The sequence below is a fragment of the Salvelinus namaycush genome, chromosome 2 (assembly GCF_016432855.1).
Source record: "Salvelinus namaycush isolate Seneca chromosome 2, SaNama_1.0, whole genome shotgun sequence".
In the NCBI taxonomy this organism is placed as follows: domain Eukaryota; kingdom Metazoa; phylum Chordata; class Actinopteri; order Salmoniformes; family Salmonidae; genus Salvelinus; species Salvelinus namaycush.
The window spans coordinates 12,546,307-12,563,865 of NC_052308.1; the positions used below are offsets into that span (position 1 = coordinate 12,546,307).

Genomic DNA, 17,559 nt, shown 5'->3' on the forward strand with positions numbered 1-17,559 from the left:
GTGGTGAACATCACCAGGTGTGTATCATAGACCAATTTCAAATGCTTAATGTCATCCAAAGGTAATACAATGGTCTTATACCAGTCTGTTTGGGGCATGAAAAGGCATTTGGGAATATTTTCATGCAGGTGTATGAGGTGACCACACCTTACTGCAGTTAAAACTTTCCACAGGTAACTGAAAAGTATGGTATCTCTAGCATCATAGGCCTATTTGAAATAAATGTTTGCCAAAAAACAACAGTTGATAATAAGCGCCTCTACAGGTTTTGAAGTTTAATTTATACATAAAATTATACATTACATTATTTATACATGCTTCTACACCTGCATTGCTTGCTGTTTGGGGTTTTAGGCTGGGTTTCTGTACAGCCCTTTGAGATATCAGCTGATGTACGAAGGACTATATAAATACATTTGATTTGATTATTATGTAAGAACATATTGGCCAATAAAAATAATCCAAAACTATTGGAACATTTTTAGAATTGTACTTTTTGCTAATTCTTACAAAGTCCATTCTCTCTTAGTCTTGACTGCGTGTAATTCAGCCAATATAACCTTGTATATGGTACCACAGTGCAGGACAAAGGATTTGTGTTATTGTTGTAATAATAGCCAGACCTTTATAATAATTTACTATAGAAAAGGGGTTAACGGTTAATATAGTTTACAGTATATTATTCCATGCTATAAAATCAAAATGCATAAGAGAGGCATCAATATGGGACAAATACAATGTGATGATACAATTACAATAAAGTTAAGGCATTAATATGTAGACATGAGAGCAAAAGGATTACAAGAGACAAGGAGGTATTTCTGTACATAAAGATATCTACACATATTTCATGTGGACACCCAAAACAGGAATTTACTCATTTTCTATGTATACATTAAAGGGCATATAATATCCTGCCGGACATAGCTGCAAAATAAATGTAAAAAATAATCACTTGATTTCCCCCCCAGCAGGTTTTCATCAAGGATGTTTCTGTACTTTGCTCTGTTCATCTTTCCCTTGATCCTGACTAGTCTCCCAATCCGTGCCACTGAAAAACATCCCCACAGCATGATGCTGCCACCACCATGCTTCACTGTAGGGATGGTGCCAGGTTTCCTCCATACGTGACGCTTGGCATTCAGGCCAAATAGTTAAATCTTGGTTTCATTAGACCAGAGGAATCTTGTTTCTCATGGTCTGAGTCTAACTCTAAGCGGGCTGTCATGTGCCTTTTACTGAGGAGTGGCTTCTGTCTGGCAACTCTACCATAAAGGCCTGATTGGTGGAGTGCTGCAGAGATGGTTGTCATTCTGGAAGGTTCTCCCATTTCCACAGAGGAAGTCTGGAGCTGTGTCAGAGTGACCATCGGGTTCTTGGTCACCTCCCTGAACAAGGCCCTTCTCCCCCGATTGCTCAGTTTGGCCGGGCAGCCAGCTCTAGGAAGAGTCTTGGTGGTTCCAAACACCTTCCATTTAACAATGATGGAGGTCACTGTGTTCTTGGGGATCTTCAATGCTGCAGACATTTTTTGGTACTCTCTCCCAGATCTGTGCCTCAACACAATCCTGTCTCGGCGCTCTACGGACAATTCCTTCGACCTCATGGCTTGGTTTTTGCTCTGACATGCACTGTCAACTGTGGGACCTTATATACAGGTGTGTGCCTTTCCAAATCATGTCCAATCAATTGAATTTACCACAGGTGTACTCCAATCAAGTTGTAGAAACATCAAGGATGATCAATGGAAACAGGATGCACCTGAGCTCAATTTCGAGTCTCATAGCAAAGGGTCTGAATAATTATTATTTGTAATACAGTTGCTAAAATTTCTAAAAGCCTTTTCCCGCTTTGTCATTATGGGGTATTGTGTGTAGATTTTATTGAATCAATTTTAGAAATGGCTGTAACGTAACAAAATGTGGAGAAGGGGAAGGGGTCTGAATACTTTCCGAATGCACTGTATGTCAGTTCCATAATGGACCGTTTCATTTCTTCAATACATGGCAGTGCTTATCAATTCAGCAAACCAAAACATTTAAGTTTCTACAAATACCAGCATCAGATTCAAAATATATATTTTCGTGCTCTTCAGGATAGCCTTGAACAGTTTCCTTTTTAATACTATGGACAATAACAAGATGAAAAATACAACAATAAAACATAGGTATTGACCCTCCAATTGGAAAGTATTTTGTGTGCATTGTTGTCTAAAAGACATACTTAAATGTGATAAAGCTTACTTGAGAATATTTTCTTTTTAAGTAACAAAATGATGCAAACATTGACATTAGGAGTGGTACAAAAAATTGCTTGAATAAATAATTTAGCTATTCATCTTCTTGGCCTAACTAAAAGGAAGACAAAGTTCCCAATGCAAATATACTTTTGCAAAGAGTAAAGGGAGAATAACAATATAAAAAGTGGTCATGTAATGCTTTATAACACCTAGGGTAAATGTTTTTAGCTGCCTGGAGCAATGCTTTTTATCGTCTTAGCATAGGCCAAAAAGGTTTTTACTCTACCATGAGGCCTGAAAGTGCTGTAAAATCATTTTTGGATGTCCAAAACATTCCCCAACCACAGATGACAAAATACAAAAAATAAATAAAAAGAGTCTGGCATCTTTTGATAAGGTACAAATACAGCCTGGAACATTTTTGGAACCCGCATAGGGGAAAACAAACAAGTAAAAGCCAATATCTAGGATTGATTACGCTTAAGTGGAGGGGTGACCTTACAGGGGGTTCCTCCATGAGGGTCAGGGGTAGGGTGTCAGGGTGAATTGCTCAGATGAGGGAGATCCGTATGGGGATATTGGGAGACTCTGTCCTCTGTGGAGAGTGATGGCTCACCAGGTGCTCCACCACCATGTGTTTAGACATGTGCTTCATAAGGTAGGTCTCCTGAAGACAAACAAAGAAGGGTTCAGTCAACACCGAGGCTCAGTAGACAAAGAGGTCTACATGCTTCACTAAAGTGACATTGTTGAGTGATGATCTGACATTTGTTCTTATTGCCTGAGAATGAGGAAACAAAAAATGGTCAATTGCAAACAGCGTTGCATGGTTTCCCACATCCTGTGAAAACATCAGCTCATGCTGCACTATAGCCTACTCACTGAGGTGTAGGCTCTGCCACACATGCTGCAGCAGTAGGCCTTGGCGTTTTTGATGGCATGCACAGACAAGTGAATCTGCAATGAGGCTGAGTCCGAGTAGGCACGGTAGCAGTTTGGACACTTGTAGGGCTTGTCTTTGTTGTGTTGTCTCTGGTGAGACTGTGGCAGGGAAAGAGACGGACACAGAGATTACCTAATACAATTATTCACCGACCTACAGTACCAGTCAAAGGTTTGGACACACCTACTCATTCAAGGGTTTTCTTTATTTTTTACACTGTAGAATAATAATGAAGACATCAAAACTATGAAAGAAAACATGTAATCTTGTAGTAACCAAAAAAGTGTTGAACAAATCAAAATATATTTTAGGTTTTAGCTTCTTTAAAGTGCTATAATATGGACTTGGGTCTTTTACCAAATAGGGCTATCTTCTGCATACCACCCCTACCTTGTCACAACACAACTGATTGGCTCAAACACATTAAGGAAAGAATTCCACAAATGTACTTTTAACAAGGCATACCTGTTAATTTAAATGCATTCCAGGTGACTACCTCATGAAGCTGGTTGAGAGAATGCCAAGTGTGCAAAGCTGTCATCAAGGCAAAGAATGGCTACTTTGAAGAATCTCAAATATTGTCACACCCTGATCTGTTTCACCTGTCTTTGTGCTTGTCTCCACGCCACACCAGATGTCTCCCATCTCCCCTGATTATCACCTGTGTATTTATACCTGCATTTTCTGTTTTGTCTGTTGCCAATTCATCTTGTCCCGTTAAGTCCTACCAGCGTGTTCCCGTGTTTCCTGTGCTCTAGTTTTTCTTAGTCTTCCCAGTTCTGACCTTTCTGCCTGTCCTGACCCTGATCCTGCACGCCGTCCTGTACCTGCCTGACTCTGATTTGGGTTACGACCCTTTGCCTGCCTTGACTTACCTTTTGCCTGCCCCTTGAACTAAACTCAGCAAAAAAATGAACGTCCTCTCACTGTCAACTGTGTTTATTGTCAGCAACCTTAACATGCGTGAATATTTGTATGAACAGAACAAGATTCAACAACTGAGACATAAACTGAACAAGTTCCACAGAGATGTGACTAACAGAAATTGAATAATGTGTCCCTGAACAAAGGGGGGGGGGGGGGGTCAAAATCAAAAGTAATAGTCAGTATCTGGTGTGGCCACCAGCTGTATTAAATACTGCAGTGCATCTCCTCCTCATGGACTGCACCAGATTTGACAGTTCTTGCTGTGAGATGTTACTCCACTCTTCCACCAAGACACCTGCATGTTCCTGGACATTTCTTTGGGGAATGGCCCTAGCCCTCACCCTCCGATCCAACAGGTCCCAGGCGTGCTCAATGGGATTGAGATCCGGGCTCTTCGCTGACCATGGCAGAACACTGACATTCCTGTCTTGCAGGAAATCAAGCACAGAACGAGCAGTATGGCTGGTGGCATTGTCATGCTGGAGGGTCATGTCAGGATGAGCCTGCAGGAAGGGTACCACATGAGGGAGGAGGATGTCTTCCCTGTAACGCACAGCATTCAGATTGCCTGCAATGGCACCAAGCTCAGTCCGATGGGGCTGTGTGACCATGACGGACCCTCCACCTCCAAATGGATCCCGCACCAGAGTTCAGGCCTCGGTGTAACGCTCATTCCTTCGACGATAAACGCAAATCCGACCATCACCCCTGGTGAGACAAAACCGTGACTCGTCAGTGAAGAGTACTTTTTGCCAGTCCTGTCTGGTCCAGCGACGGTGGGTTTGTGCCGATAGGTGACATTGTTGCCGGTGATGTCTGGTGAGGACCTGCCTTACAACAGGCCTACAAGCCCTCAGTCCAGCCTCTCTCAGCCTATTGCGGACAGTCTGAGCACTGATGGAGGGATTTTGCGTTCCTGGTGTAACTCGGGCAGTTGTTGTTGCCATCCTGTACCTGTCCCGCAGGTGTGATTTTCGGATGTACCGATCCTGTGCAGGTGTTGTTACACGTGGTCTGCCACTGCGAGGACGATCAGCTGTCCGTCCTGTCTCACTGTAGCGCTGTCTTAGGCATCTCACAGTACGGACATTGCAATTTATTGCCTTGGCCACATCTACAGTCCTCATGCCTCCTTGCAGCATGCCTAAGGCACGTTCACGCAGATGAGCAGGGACGCTGGGCATCTTTCTTTGGGTGTTTTATAGAGTCAGTAGAAAGGCCTCTTTAGTATCCTAAGTTTTCATAACTGTGACCTTAATTGCCTACCGTAAGCTGTTTGTGTCTTAACGACCGTTCCACAGGTGCATGTTCATTGACTGTTCATTGAACAAACATGGGAAACAGTGTTTAAACCCTTTACAATGAAGATCTGTGAAGTTATTTGGATTTTTACAAATTATCTTTGAAAGACAGGGTCCTGAAAAAGGGATGTTTCTTTTTTTGCTGAGTTTATAATAAGTTCTGAGACTAGTACTATCTGCCTCTTGTGTCTGCATCTGGGTCTTAGCCTGAGCCATGATAAATATAAAATAGATTTTGATTTGTTTAACACTTTTTTGGTTACTACATGATTCCAATTGTGTTATTTCATAGTTTTGATGTCTTCACTATTATTCTACAATGTATAAAATAGTAAAAATAAAGAAAAACCCTGGAATGAGTAGGTGTCCAAACTTTTGACTGGTACTATATTTGTCTAGACATTCAGGGTGGGAAAACACTTCCTGTCAAACCAGGCCATCATCTGACCAAAATGGAGGAAAATCATGCTGAATATGTAATGTTCAAAATCTAAAACATACTACAGTAAAAATAACATTATTTACTAAGGTTGTCAATAATTCAGGTATAATAGCATGTGTGTGAAATATATGAGGAATGAATAGCATTGTTGTCTTTGACTGTGGATTTGATATGTTATGTGCTCCTCTACTGTAAAACCAATTGTGACAAAGTTGAAACTTGTACTATAGGAGACATTTTATGCCAACCACAGCGGTAAAGAACCCAGCATCAATGCTTCAAAACTAGAACCTGAGCATGAGTTTAACTGAAAATACCTGCAGATTGGAGAGCTGGGTGAAGGCTTTTTCACAACCTGGATGGGCACATTTATAGGGCCGATCCCCAGTGTGAATTCTGTAAAAGATATAGTGTGTATATATAGTAAATGAGGCTGCAGCATCTGGCACACATGTCGACATAGGGCAGTAGGCCGGATTTGATTTGTGTCTCTCTCTGTGTCTGTGTGTGTGTCTCTCTCTCTGTGTCTGTCTGTGTGTGTGTCTCTCTCTCTGTGTCTGTCTGTGTCTGTGTCTCTCTCTCTGTGTCTGTCTGTGTCTCTCTCTCTCTGTGTCTGTGTGTGTGTCTCTCTCTCTCTGTGTCTCTCTCTCTGTGTCTGTCTGTGTCTGTGTCTCTCTCTCTGTGTCTCTCTGTGTCTCTCTCTGTGTCTGTCTGTGTCTCTCTCTCTGTGTGTCTCTCTCTCTGTGTCTGTCTGTGTCTCTCGCTCTGTGTGTCTCTCTCTCTGTGTCTGTCTGTGTCTCTCTCTCTGTGTCTGTCTGTGTCTCTCTCTCTGTGTGTCTCTCTCTCTGTGTCTGTCTGTGTCTCTCTCTCTGTGTCTGTCTGTCTGTGTCTCTCTCTCTGTGTCTGTCTGTCTGTGTCTCTCTCTCTGTGTCTGTCTGTCTGTGTCTCTCTGTGTCTGTCTGTGTCTCTCTCTCTGTGTCTGTCTGTGTCTCTCTCTCTGTGTCTGTCTGTCTGTGTCTCTCTCTCTGTGTCTGTCTGTCTGTGTCTCTCTCTCTGTGTCTGTCTGTCTGTGTCTCTCTCTCTGTGTCTGTCTGTGTCTCTCTCTCTGTGTCTGTCTGTGTCTCTCTCTCTGTGTCTGTCTGTGTCTCTCTCTGTGTCTGTGTGTGTGTCTCTCTCTCTCTGTGTCTCTCTCTCTGTGTCTGTCTGTGTCTGTGTCTCTCTCTCTGTGTCTCTCTGTGTCTCTCTCTGTGTCTGTCTGTGTCTCTCTCTCTGTGTGTCTCTCTCTCTGTGTCTGTCTGTGTCTCTCGCTCTGTGTGTCTCTCTCTCTGTGTCTGTCTGTGTCTCTCGCTCTGTGTGTCTCTCTCTCTGTGTCTGTCTGTGTCTCTCTCTCTGTGTGTCTCTCTCTCTGTGTCTGTCTGTGTCTCTCTCTCTGTGTGTCTGTCTGTGTCTCTCTCTCTGTGTCTGTCTGTCTGTGTCTCTCTCTCTGTGTCTGTCTGTCTGTGTCTCTCTCTCTGTGTCTGTCTGTCTGTGTCTCTCTCTCTGTGTCTGTCTGTGTCTCTCTCTCTGTGTCTGTCTGTGTCTCTCTCTCTGTGTCTGTCTGTGTCTCTCTCTGTGTCTGTGTGTGTCTCTCTCTCTGTGTCTGTCTCTCTCTCTGTGTCTGTCTCTCTGTGTCTGGCTGTATCTCTCTCTCTGTGTATCTCTCTGTGTGTCTCTCTCTCTGTGTCTGTGTGTCTCTCTCTCTGTGTCTCTCTCTCTGTGTCTGTCTGTGTCTCTCTCTCTGTGTCTCTCTCTCTCTCTCTCTCTGAAAGACACATCACTTCCTTTTTTATATAATCTATAACGGCAAATAACACAAGGGTAAATAAACGTAGGCCTAGATTCAATCAGAGCAAGCCATTACCCGGCCGTAGCTGATGATTTGGCGTGTCGGAGCTGTAACTGTGTTGGAGCTGTCAAATCGGTGAGTCCCACTCACGTTTGTTCAGAATGAGAAAGTGTAGGCAATATAGAAATAATGACGTTCCAATTGAAAATCATTAAAGAAAACAATGGTGGTTTCCATTAGCCTTAGAGGTTTAGATTACAAGTCACATTCCTGTGCCATCTTATAATCAAGACTGCATAGGATTTATCTTCATGCGACTCAGTGCATGACAGCTCTAACACAGTTCCACCTCCGACACCGCCAAAACAACTGCAGGTGTCAGGTAGATAGAATCTATCCCTTCAAGCGTTAGGGTTCTGGGAAAGATACATCATCACCACACTATACGACTTATTTTCCTTTTTGGTGTTCCTGGTAGAGCACCTATAAAGATCTTTATAGGGTACATGAAAACACTATCAAACTTGTGATCAAATAAGTCCATAGATTTGACCTGGTGTGCTGCTGCAGGTGGGAGAGCTGGCAGAAGCATTTCTCGCAGTAGGAGCAGTAATAAGGTTTGACGCCCAGGTGTATGCGGAGGTGCTGGGCCAGGTAGGATGTGTTGGCGAAAGATTTGGAGCAGTGGGGACACTTGTGTGGCTTGACCTCTGTGTGGGACTTGGAGTGGATCTGCATGTCTGACTTGGAGAAGAAGGTCAGTGGGCACAATTTACACCTGTGCAAACACACATGCGAAAGACACCGTAAGCAATCAATATGACAGTAAGACATTTGGAGTGAAATCAACATGTAAAAGTGTAATGTGTGCTCATGCCTGTAGCATTTGCCCTCTTTGGGGATGATGGTGTGGAAGGATTGGTCGTTGCCTGAAGCGAGGATTGGGTAAGGCACCAACAGAGGGCCACCACTGTCCTCGGCTTTTATCTTCTTACGCCCTCGTCCCAGCAGTCCAGCAAGGCCCCCGTTACTTTTGATTTGCTCCATCCAAGGGCCACTGGCCAAGCTGGAGAGGACATGATGAGGCGAGAGGGCTCCGCCTAGCCGGCTCTGGCTGTTGGAGGTGGGTGTGGTCAGAGTGATGGAGGTGTTATGGTTGCCAGTTTGAGAGGAAAGTGCCAGACCTGGCAAGTCAAGAGGTGAAAATGACTTACAAACTAGATTTAACAGAAAACTGTAATGAAAGACTGAATATATACACTATATATACACAAAAGTATGTGGACGCCCCTTCAAATTAGTATATTCGGCTATTTCAGCCACACCAGTTGCTGACAGTTGTATAAAAATCGAGCACACAGCCATGCTATCTCCATGGACAAACATTGGCAGTATGTTGGCCTTACTGAAGAGCTCAGTGACTTTCAATGGGGCACCGTCATAGGATGTCACCTTTCCAACAAGTCAGTTCGTCAAATTTCAGCCTGCTAGAGCTGCCTCTGTCAACTGTAAGTGCTGTTATTGTGAAGTGGAAACGTCTAACAGCAACAACAGCTCAGCCGCGAAGTGGTAAGCTACACAAGCTCACAGAAGGGAACCGCCGAGTGCTAAAGCGCGTATCGCCTAACAATTGTCTGTCCTCGGTTCCAACACTCACTACCGAGTTCCAAACTGCTTCTGGAAGCAATGTCAGCACAAGAAGTGTTCGTTGGGAGCTTCATGTAATGGGTTTCCATGGCAGAGCAGCCGCACACAAGCCTAAGATCAACAATGCGCAATGCCAAGCGTCGGCTGGAGTGGTGTAAAGCTCGCCGCCATTGGACTCTGGAGCAGTGAAAATGCATTCTCTGGAGTGATGAATCACGCTTCACCATCTGGCAGTCGGACGGACGAATCTGGCGGATTATTATGGCAGATGCCAGGAGAACGCTACCTGCCCCAATGCAAAGTGCCAACTGTAAAGTTTGGTGGAGGAGAAATAATGGTCTGGGGCTGTTTTCATGGTTTGGGCTAGGCCCCTTAGTTCCAGTGAAGGGAAAACTTAGCGTGACAGCATACAATGGCCAAGTTAACAAACAGATCACAGACCATTTCCAATCCCACCATACCTTCTCCGCTGTGCAATCCGGTTTCCGAGCTGGTCACGGGTGCACTTCAGCCACGCTCAAGGTACTAAACGATATCATAACCGCCATCGATAAAAGACAGTACTGTGCAGCCGTCTTCATCGACCTGGCCAAGGCTTTCGACTCTGTCAATCACTGCTTTCTTATCGGCAGACTCAACAGCCTTGGTTTCTCAAATGACTGCCTCGCCTGGTTCACCAACTACTTCTCAGATAGAGTTCAGTGTGTCAAATCGGAGGGCCTGTTGTCCGGACCTCTGGCAGTCTTTATGGGGGTGCCACAGGGTTCAATTCTCTGGCCGACTCTTTTCTCTTAATATATCAACGATGTCGCTCTTGCTGCTGGTGACTCTGATCCACCTCTACGCAGACGACACCATTCTGTATACATCTGGCCCTTCTTTGGACACTGTTAACAAACCTCCAAACGAGCTTCAATGCCATACAACACTCCTTCCGTGGCCTCCAACTGCTCTTAAATGCTAGTAAAACTAAATGCATGCTCTTCAACCGATCGCTGCCCGCACCCGCCCACCCGACTAGCATCACTGGACGGTTCTGACTTAGAATATGTGGACAACTACAAATACCTAGGCGTCTGTCTAGACTGTAAACTCTCCTTCCAAACTCATATTAAGCATCTCCAATCCAAAATTTAATCTAGAATCGGCTTCCTATTTCGCAAAAAAGCCTCCTTCACTCACGCTGCCAAACATAGCCTCGTAAAACTGACTATCCTACCGATCCTCGACTTCAGCGATGTCATTTACAAAATAGCCTCCAACACTCTACTCAGCAAACTGGATACAGTCTATCACAGTGCCATCCGTTTTGTCACCAAAGCCCCATATATCACCCACCACTGCGACCTGTATGCTCTCGTCGGCTGGCCCTCGCCATATCATATTCCTCGCCAAACCCACTGGCTCCAGGTCATCTATAAGTCTTTGCTAGGTAAAGCTCCGCCTTATCTCAGCTCACTGCTTACCATAACAACACCCACCCGTAGCATGATCACTGGTCATCTCCAAAGCCAACACCCACTTTGGCCGCCTTTCCTTCCAGTTCTCTGCTGCCAATGACTGGAACGAATTGCAAAAATCGCTGAAGTTGGAGACTTCTATCTCCCTCACTAACTTTAAGCATCAGCTATCTGAGCAGCTTACCGATCGGTGTAGCTGTACACAGCCCATCTGTAAATAGCACACCCAACTACCTACCTCATCCCCATATTGTTTTTTACTTTTTTTGCACACCAGTATTTCTACTTGCACATCATCATCTGCACATCTATCACTCCAGTGTTAATTTGCTAAATTGTAATTACTTCGCTACTATGGCCTATTTATTGCCTTACCTCCTTACTCCATTTGCACACACTGTATATAGATTTTTATATTGTGTTATACTGTACTTTTGTTTATTCCACGTGTAACTCTGTGTTGTTGTTTTTTGTTGCACTGCTTTGCTTTATCTTGGCCAGGTCGCAGTTGTAAATGAGAACTTGTTCTCAACTGGCCTACCTGGTTAAATAAAGGTGAAATAAATAAAAAACAATGACATACTAGATGATTCTGTGCTTCCAACTTTGTGGCAACAGTTTGGGGAAGGCTCTTTCTTGTTTCAGCATGGCAATGCTTTCGTGCACAAAGTGCGGTCCATACAGAAATGGTTTGTCGAGATCGGTGTGGAAGAAACTGACTGGCCTGCACAGAGCCCTGACCTCAACCCCATCGAACACCTTTGGGATGAATTGGAACACTGACTGCGAGCCAGGCCTAATCGCCCAACCTCACTAATGCTCTTTTGGCTGAATGGAAACAAGTCCCCGCAGAAATGTTCCAACATAATTTGGAAAGCCTTCCCAGAGGAGTGGAGGCTGTTTTATAGCAGCAAAGGATGACCAACTCCATATTAATGCCCATGATTCTAGAAAGTTGGACCAGCAGGTGTCCACATACTTTTTTAATTACGCAGACTTTTTCAGAGACAATGCTGAAAATTATATATTGACATGTTCCCTTTTATTTAGTCGCTCAAGATAGGAATACTCTTTGTGCCTACTCCTTGGCTGAAGTAGTTTGAAATCACACCGATATGCCAAAAGTCATGTCACATTTTGAGAGGCCTGGATTAGTCTACGGGCCAACAGTACAGGATTCAGTCTGCCTCTCTTTCCGTGTATGTGCCAGGAGGCACAAATGTCAAAACAATGTCATTACCTGATAGGTGATTCGTTCTAGAGGGTTGGTCAATGATTTGACGCAAATGCCAGTCTTCCCACAATCCTCTTGCTTTTATAGCCGTCTTATCGTCCAGATTCAAATTTACATCACCAAGAATACGTCCTGTTAGAGATGTGCAGAAAATGCACATAATTTACCAGAAATGCTTTTACAGGAAATATAAAGCCTTGGCTCATAAGACTCAATAACAATTTTCCTTATCTATCCATTTATCAAGGGTAGAAAAATATAAGTATTACAGTAATTACAAGAGACAATTTACAAAAAGTAAATGGGATGTGTGCCAATAATTTGATGAGCCTGAGGAAAATGGGATGGAGAGTGATCGCATGACATACAGTAGAGATGCATTCTGATGTGAACCACCTCTGAGAATGGGTGAATTTCTTGCACATCACTAACTGAGTGAGGTGCGATCAGGGTACCTGCGACTGAGCTGGAGGCCGTCCGGGGGTGCAGGGCAATGTCTGGCTGGGACGAGCTGTGGACATGGAGACCTTGTTGCATCTGCTGCAGTTTCTGAACTGACATCTGGACTTGCTGCCCACCTTCTGTCTGTGTAGGATTCCCCAGTAGTTGCTGTTGGGAGGGAACTGTGGAAGGCGGCAGGTGGGGTGGTCTGATCTTCTCAGCCATCAGCTGTTCCTTGATCTTGTTGATCAACACAATATTGTCCATCTGACAGCAGGTAGACAACACAGAGATAAGAGAACAGTCAGTTAAATCTCAGACATTCTCATTTTGGAAAATACTGACTGTGACCAAAGTTATCCTACTTACGCTTGTCAGTCAATTTTGGGACTATAATTGATGTTTATGACTGCTACGGCCACATAGGCCGTTCACAACCAGAGAAGTTAGTTTTTCGGTTCAGTTCCTCTAACATCTTTGAGTGGGCTTACAATTGTGCTGCTTTGGCTCCCTCCAATGGACTCAAAGGGAAATTACTTGAACAATGTAACCTAAGTACATTGACAATAATTTATGTCCTCTACAGGTGAACTGTAAAAATAGTGTGTACTTTACATGGAAATGTGCATGACAAGCAGGCAAAATACCTCTCATTGCTCATGGGTCTCAATGTTACACTGCCTAGAATAATAATTTTAAATCTTCCCAATCTACTGCCCACTGTCATCTTCTTCGTCCTCTTGTATACTAACAATCCTGTTGTTGAATGTTAGAGGGTAAAGTCTACAGTTAGTACTCACCTGCCCAGGCATGGTGGGGGGTGGAGGCCAGAAGTAGGGATTGTTAAAACGAGGTTCAGCCATTCTATGAAAAACAAACCAAATAAAAAATTATATTCTGCACAAAAAAATTAAATGTTTTCATTGTGCTGTGAAATGTGTGGTTTTACAAGGTCAGTCGTAGTAGTACGGTGCCCCTGGAGAAAATTAGGGCTAAGTGCCTTGCTCAAGGGCACCGACAGATTTTTCACTTTGTCGGCTTGGGTATTCAAACCAGCGACCTTTCGGTTATTGGCCCAACGCTCTAACCGCTAAGCTTCCTGCCACTAGACTACCTGCCACTAGGATACCTGCCACTAGCTTGCAGCTAGGATACCTGCCGCTAAGCTACCTGCCACTAGGCTACCTGCCGCTAGCCTGCCGCTAAGCTACCTGCCGCTAGCCTGCCGCTAAGCTACCTGCCGCTCTACAACAACATAGTTTATTCAGCATCATACAATTAATGCAAATGTTTTCAGCATATGAGTTTATAAATAGTTTATAAATCTGCAATAGACTTATATAGTTAATACTTGCCATTTAGCCACATGCTAAATACTGAGCTTATGTTTGTAAATGTATTGTATTCTAGCCTCCCGATTTCAAAGTAAATGGAACTACTTTCTAACTTTCTCCCATTCTCTTCCTTCACCATATCCATGACAAAAGTTTGTTTCCACATGCACTGTTGCTAAGTATAGAACTTCCTCCTCACACTGTTCTGAGTCACAACTTTCTAAAGTTGCCCACAGACAGCTGAAAAGTTGCAGAGGATTCAATTCAGCAAGAAATTATTCAAAGAAGAGAAAGCTTGTGAGTCACATAGATCGTCTCCTAGGAATGGAAATACCCAGGAGGCCTTTATTCTCCCTCTGTCAGCTCGTCAGCAGGGTCTTTAACCACCACACTGAATGATGGACATCTCCCCGAAGAAAACACAATCACATAACATGTTAAGCTATAGCTTGTTAAGGAACACTTGAAAGCTGCTATCTGAGAAAGCAGAAATGTTTATTAAAATACAGAGACAGTAAGCAGCTCAGAGCTGAACTTCTACTGTCCATCCTCCTCTAACCCAACCATGGGGTCATCATCTAGTCTCATGGGAAACAGGATAAGCACTTTGTCTCTCCTCCAAATACATCATGAACAGGACATGAATGATATCTCAAATGATGACAGGTCAGCCAAAGAAATTAGTTTACTTTATGACAGCCAGCATTCGTGATGGGAGGCCCGAGTCTAGATGGAGTCAGACAGGTTGCATAATATGTTTTTCATACAGTCTTATATGAGCTAGTCCAAAAACTATATAGAGGCATATTGGCAGTTGCCTATAACATTCTGTGATTGAAGATAGAATTGCATAAATAGTTGAGGCGTTTGAAAAAGATATGGTCTTTCTGTAGCCTACGGACTATGACTATTTGACTATGAGAATGTCGATATTTTCACAGGGGACAAAATATCCCCCATCCCCGCTTCCTGATGTTGCATTTAGAGTGTATGTCATTGATTTTCATTACAATATCTCTATATGCAAAGGTCCAATTTGGAAGTATTTGGGGGAAAGAGCATTGCTTCTCTTTGTCCCATGGTAGAGCCTGCTGCTCACTCATAGCTGTCTGAGATCTGTGGAGGTCTTTCTTTCCATTGCTTCTTTTTTCAAGCCTTATGAATTGTTTCATGACATATTGCGTGCTTTGGCACAGACCACCATTCTGATGTCTGTTTGACTTAGCAGCAGTGTAGCACAGTCCATTTGCACGAGCCAAAAGAAACAAAAATGATATCTCCAAGCGTATGTATCTAAACCAAGAAAATATTTCCCCAATTGATGCCGACGGGTGTCTGTTTCACTTCCTGGAGTTACTCTGAGTCTCCTGAGCTTCAGCTGAATATAAACTTGAGTTGATTATCTCCACCATATGAAAGCTCAGTCTTTGATATGCCATGTTTGACGTTGGTGATGACAACCAACCATCTTCTCCAGCGACAGAGAGTAGTGTCAAACTATATTAAAGTAGAGAGTCCTTGGGGATTCTTCTCAGCCATTCTTTTGTAAACCATTGGCTCAATGGACATTCAGCCTACAACAGGCATAACTGCTATATTCAACTATCTGACCAGACTGGGGAAAAAAATCTCTCTTTGCCATGGCTACCCTTTGAAGACTGTATTATCATGGTATTACCAACATATTTTGTAACTTGACTTTGTCTACATCAGTTCCTCTTATGTACAGTATGATAGTTGATCACGTCATTGGACACTAAACTGACTTTCTGGGGTTATTTCAGGGATAACAGGGACATGGTGGAGAACCGAGCCCTGGATCTAATCCAGATGCAAGATCTATAAAAGGTAGTCAGTCCTTAGAATGTCCTGGGGACCTACTGTGTATGCAATCTAAAGTTCAAACCAATTTCCATTAGCAAGACAGTAAGATTTCATCCAATTGATTATCTTAACTATTCCAGGTAACTAAACCTGCAGAGAGGATAGGTGATTACGAGTGTTTTTCTGATGGTAAGTTGCCAATCTGATGTACTATGTTTCTAATTGATACTCAGCTGGAGTAAAATCCAACATAGCCCCTTGGGGAAATTAAACACACTTCACTCCTGTTATTGACTGAGCCACTTGAAGTTATGCCTATCATCAAAGTGTGGAACAACAAAATGTTTAACAACAATGGAGCAAATGTTTCCCATGACCTTTTCACATGCAAATATCACTTGATTTATATTATGTATAAGTAGTGCTTAAGTTGCCATTCAAATAGAGCAATATTACTTTTTCTTTTGTTTGAAGTCTCGTAACTAATCATACAGACCGTGGTTCAATTTTTTTTTTTACAGTATGCAATGTTGAAACATTTCAATTGTATTGAGGAAGCAATGTCTTCAATTGAAATATTACAATATTTTGCATTAGTGAAATAGCCACGGTGGATCAGTTTATAAACTATGAGTCATAGCAGAAATGGCTGCATGCTGAAAACATCTGGTGAGATTGAGAACCGCCGTCTGAAATAAATGTGTCTCTAATAAACCCGCAACACTGATGAAATAAATCTGAATGTATCGTTGTGTGACGCAGTAAAACCGCAAATACTCCTGTTTCGCACTCAACATTTTGTCTATTGCTGTCTAGACAGTCAGATGTACTAAGAAAACAATTCGACCACTGTAGCCTATATAAACGGCTGGTATAGGGCTGGTCGTGTTTTTAAGGACATTAAAAAGAATAGGCTGCAGGCTATCAATCTTCAGACAATTAGCGGCAAACTAGTAAATAAATCGTGCAACATTAGCCCAAAATCACATTTGCAGTAAAATAATATAGGCTATTATTTGCTCTATAAATAATTTTCTCAAAAACAAAGTGATCTATTATTAGGATATAACAAGGGATGACAAATCACTTGAGGATGGTCCAGACTTGTAGACTAAAACAAAAGTTACTTAACTTGTCCTTTATTCTATCCGTAAATCAGCGTTTATTTCCAGACAAAAAAAGACATTTAGAACCTAAAATGCAAACACATAAAAACATCCAATAAGGTGCACCTTGACTGCAGAGCAACTCTAACCCCCACTAGCTGGTGCCTCGCTCCAATGCCTCCCACATTCTCAGACAGTTTTATTAAAACATTTCAGACAAAAGGAAAACAAAAATGGCAGCCTGTCATATTTTTGTAAGGTCGGGACGCCATATTCTGCAGATCCCACATTTAAAAACTAGACGAGTCTCGATGCATGCAAATTTGCCATCCATTTATTTGTATTAAGTGTTCGAATGATTGTTTACTTAGATGTACAGGTTTGAATAGCCCGGCTCGAGGAATAAAAAAAATAAGACACTTCCCACAACAAAGCATGCATTGCAAAATGCAATGCGTTACGGTAACTGCTCACTATCCAAATCCACAATTTATTCCCGAAGTAGCAAGCATAGCTGCATTTTATCTGCCGCATTCTTTGTGCTACATTCACAATAGAATTAGAATGTTGCCATTTTCAAAAATGGATTGGTAATACACAAGTATTATTTATTTTTGTAACTTTTTGACGACTCAAATGGTAGCAATAACTGCTTTCAAAATAGCATTAAGGCAGCCGAACGTTTTTAGAATGCCACGCAGAATATAATCGGGAAACAAATGTATACAAACCTGACACCTCGATTGTAGATTTTATTATATTTGATAAAAGGTTATTTTTTCTTGCCTTCAGTCGGAGTTACTTCAGACCTTCCGGGTCGCCATCTGTTCACTTCT

At 42.8% G+C, this 17,559-nt stretch overlaps 1 protein-coding gene across 1 annotated transcript; it reads right to left on the reverse strand.

Annotated features, from left to right (window-relative positions):
- Window positions 1-1,906: 1,906 nt before the first annotated feature.
- On the reverse strand, window positions 1,907-17,540 carry LOC120059173 (zinc finger protein 362-like). The gene is made up of 9 exons (XM_039008023.1): window positions 17,455-17,540; window positions 13,260-13,323; window positions 12,474-12,726; window positions 12,025-12,150; window positions 8,555-8,861; window positions 8,231-8,455; window positions 6,170-6,248; window positions 3,122-3,280; window positions 1,907-2,906 (listed from the first exon to the last, which is right to left on the reverse strand). Exons 2-9 carry the CDS (start codon window positions 13,320-13,322, stop codon window positions 2,790-2,792), a joined length of 1,329 nt encoding a protein of 442 aa, XP_038863951.1. The 5' UTR covers window position 13,323; window positions 17,455-17,540; the 3' UTR covers window positions 1,907-2,789.
- Between the last annotated feature and the right edge of the window lie 19 nt (window positions 17,541-17,559).

What these genes read in the sequence shown, in the direction of transcription:
- LOC120059173 (XM_039008023.1), bottom strand. Translation starts at nt 13,322, where the DNA reads ATGGCTGAACCTCGTTTTAACAATCCCTACTTCTGGCCTCCACCCCCC. An exon ending in TAGAACGAATCACCTATCAG is followed by an intron (nt 8,862 to 12,024) that starts GTAATGACATTG and finishes TTGACTTGCCAG; the next exon opens with GTCTGGCACTTTCCTCTCAA. An exon ending in CCCAGCTCTCCAATCTGCAG is followed by an intron (nt 3,281 to 6,169) that starts GTATTTTCAGTT and finishes TCCCTGCCACAG; the next exon opens with TCTCACCAGAGACAACACAA.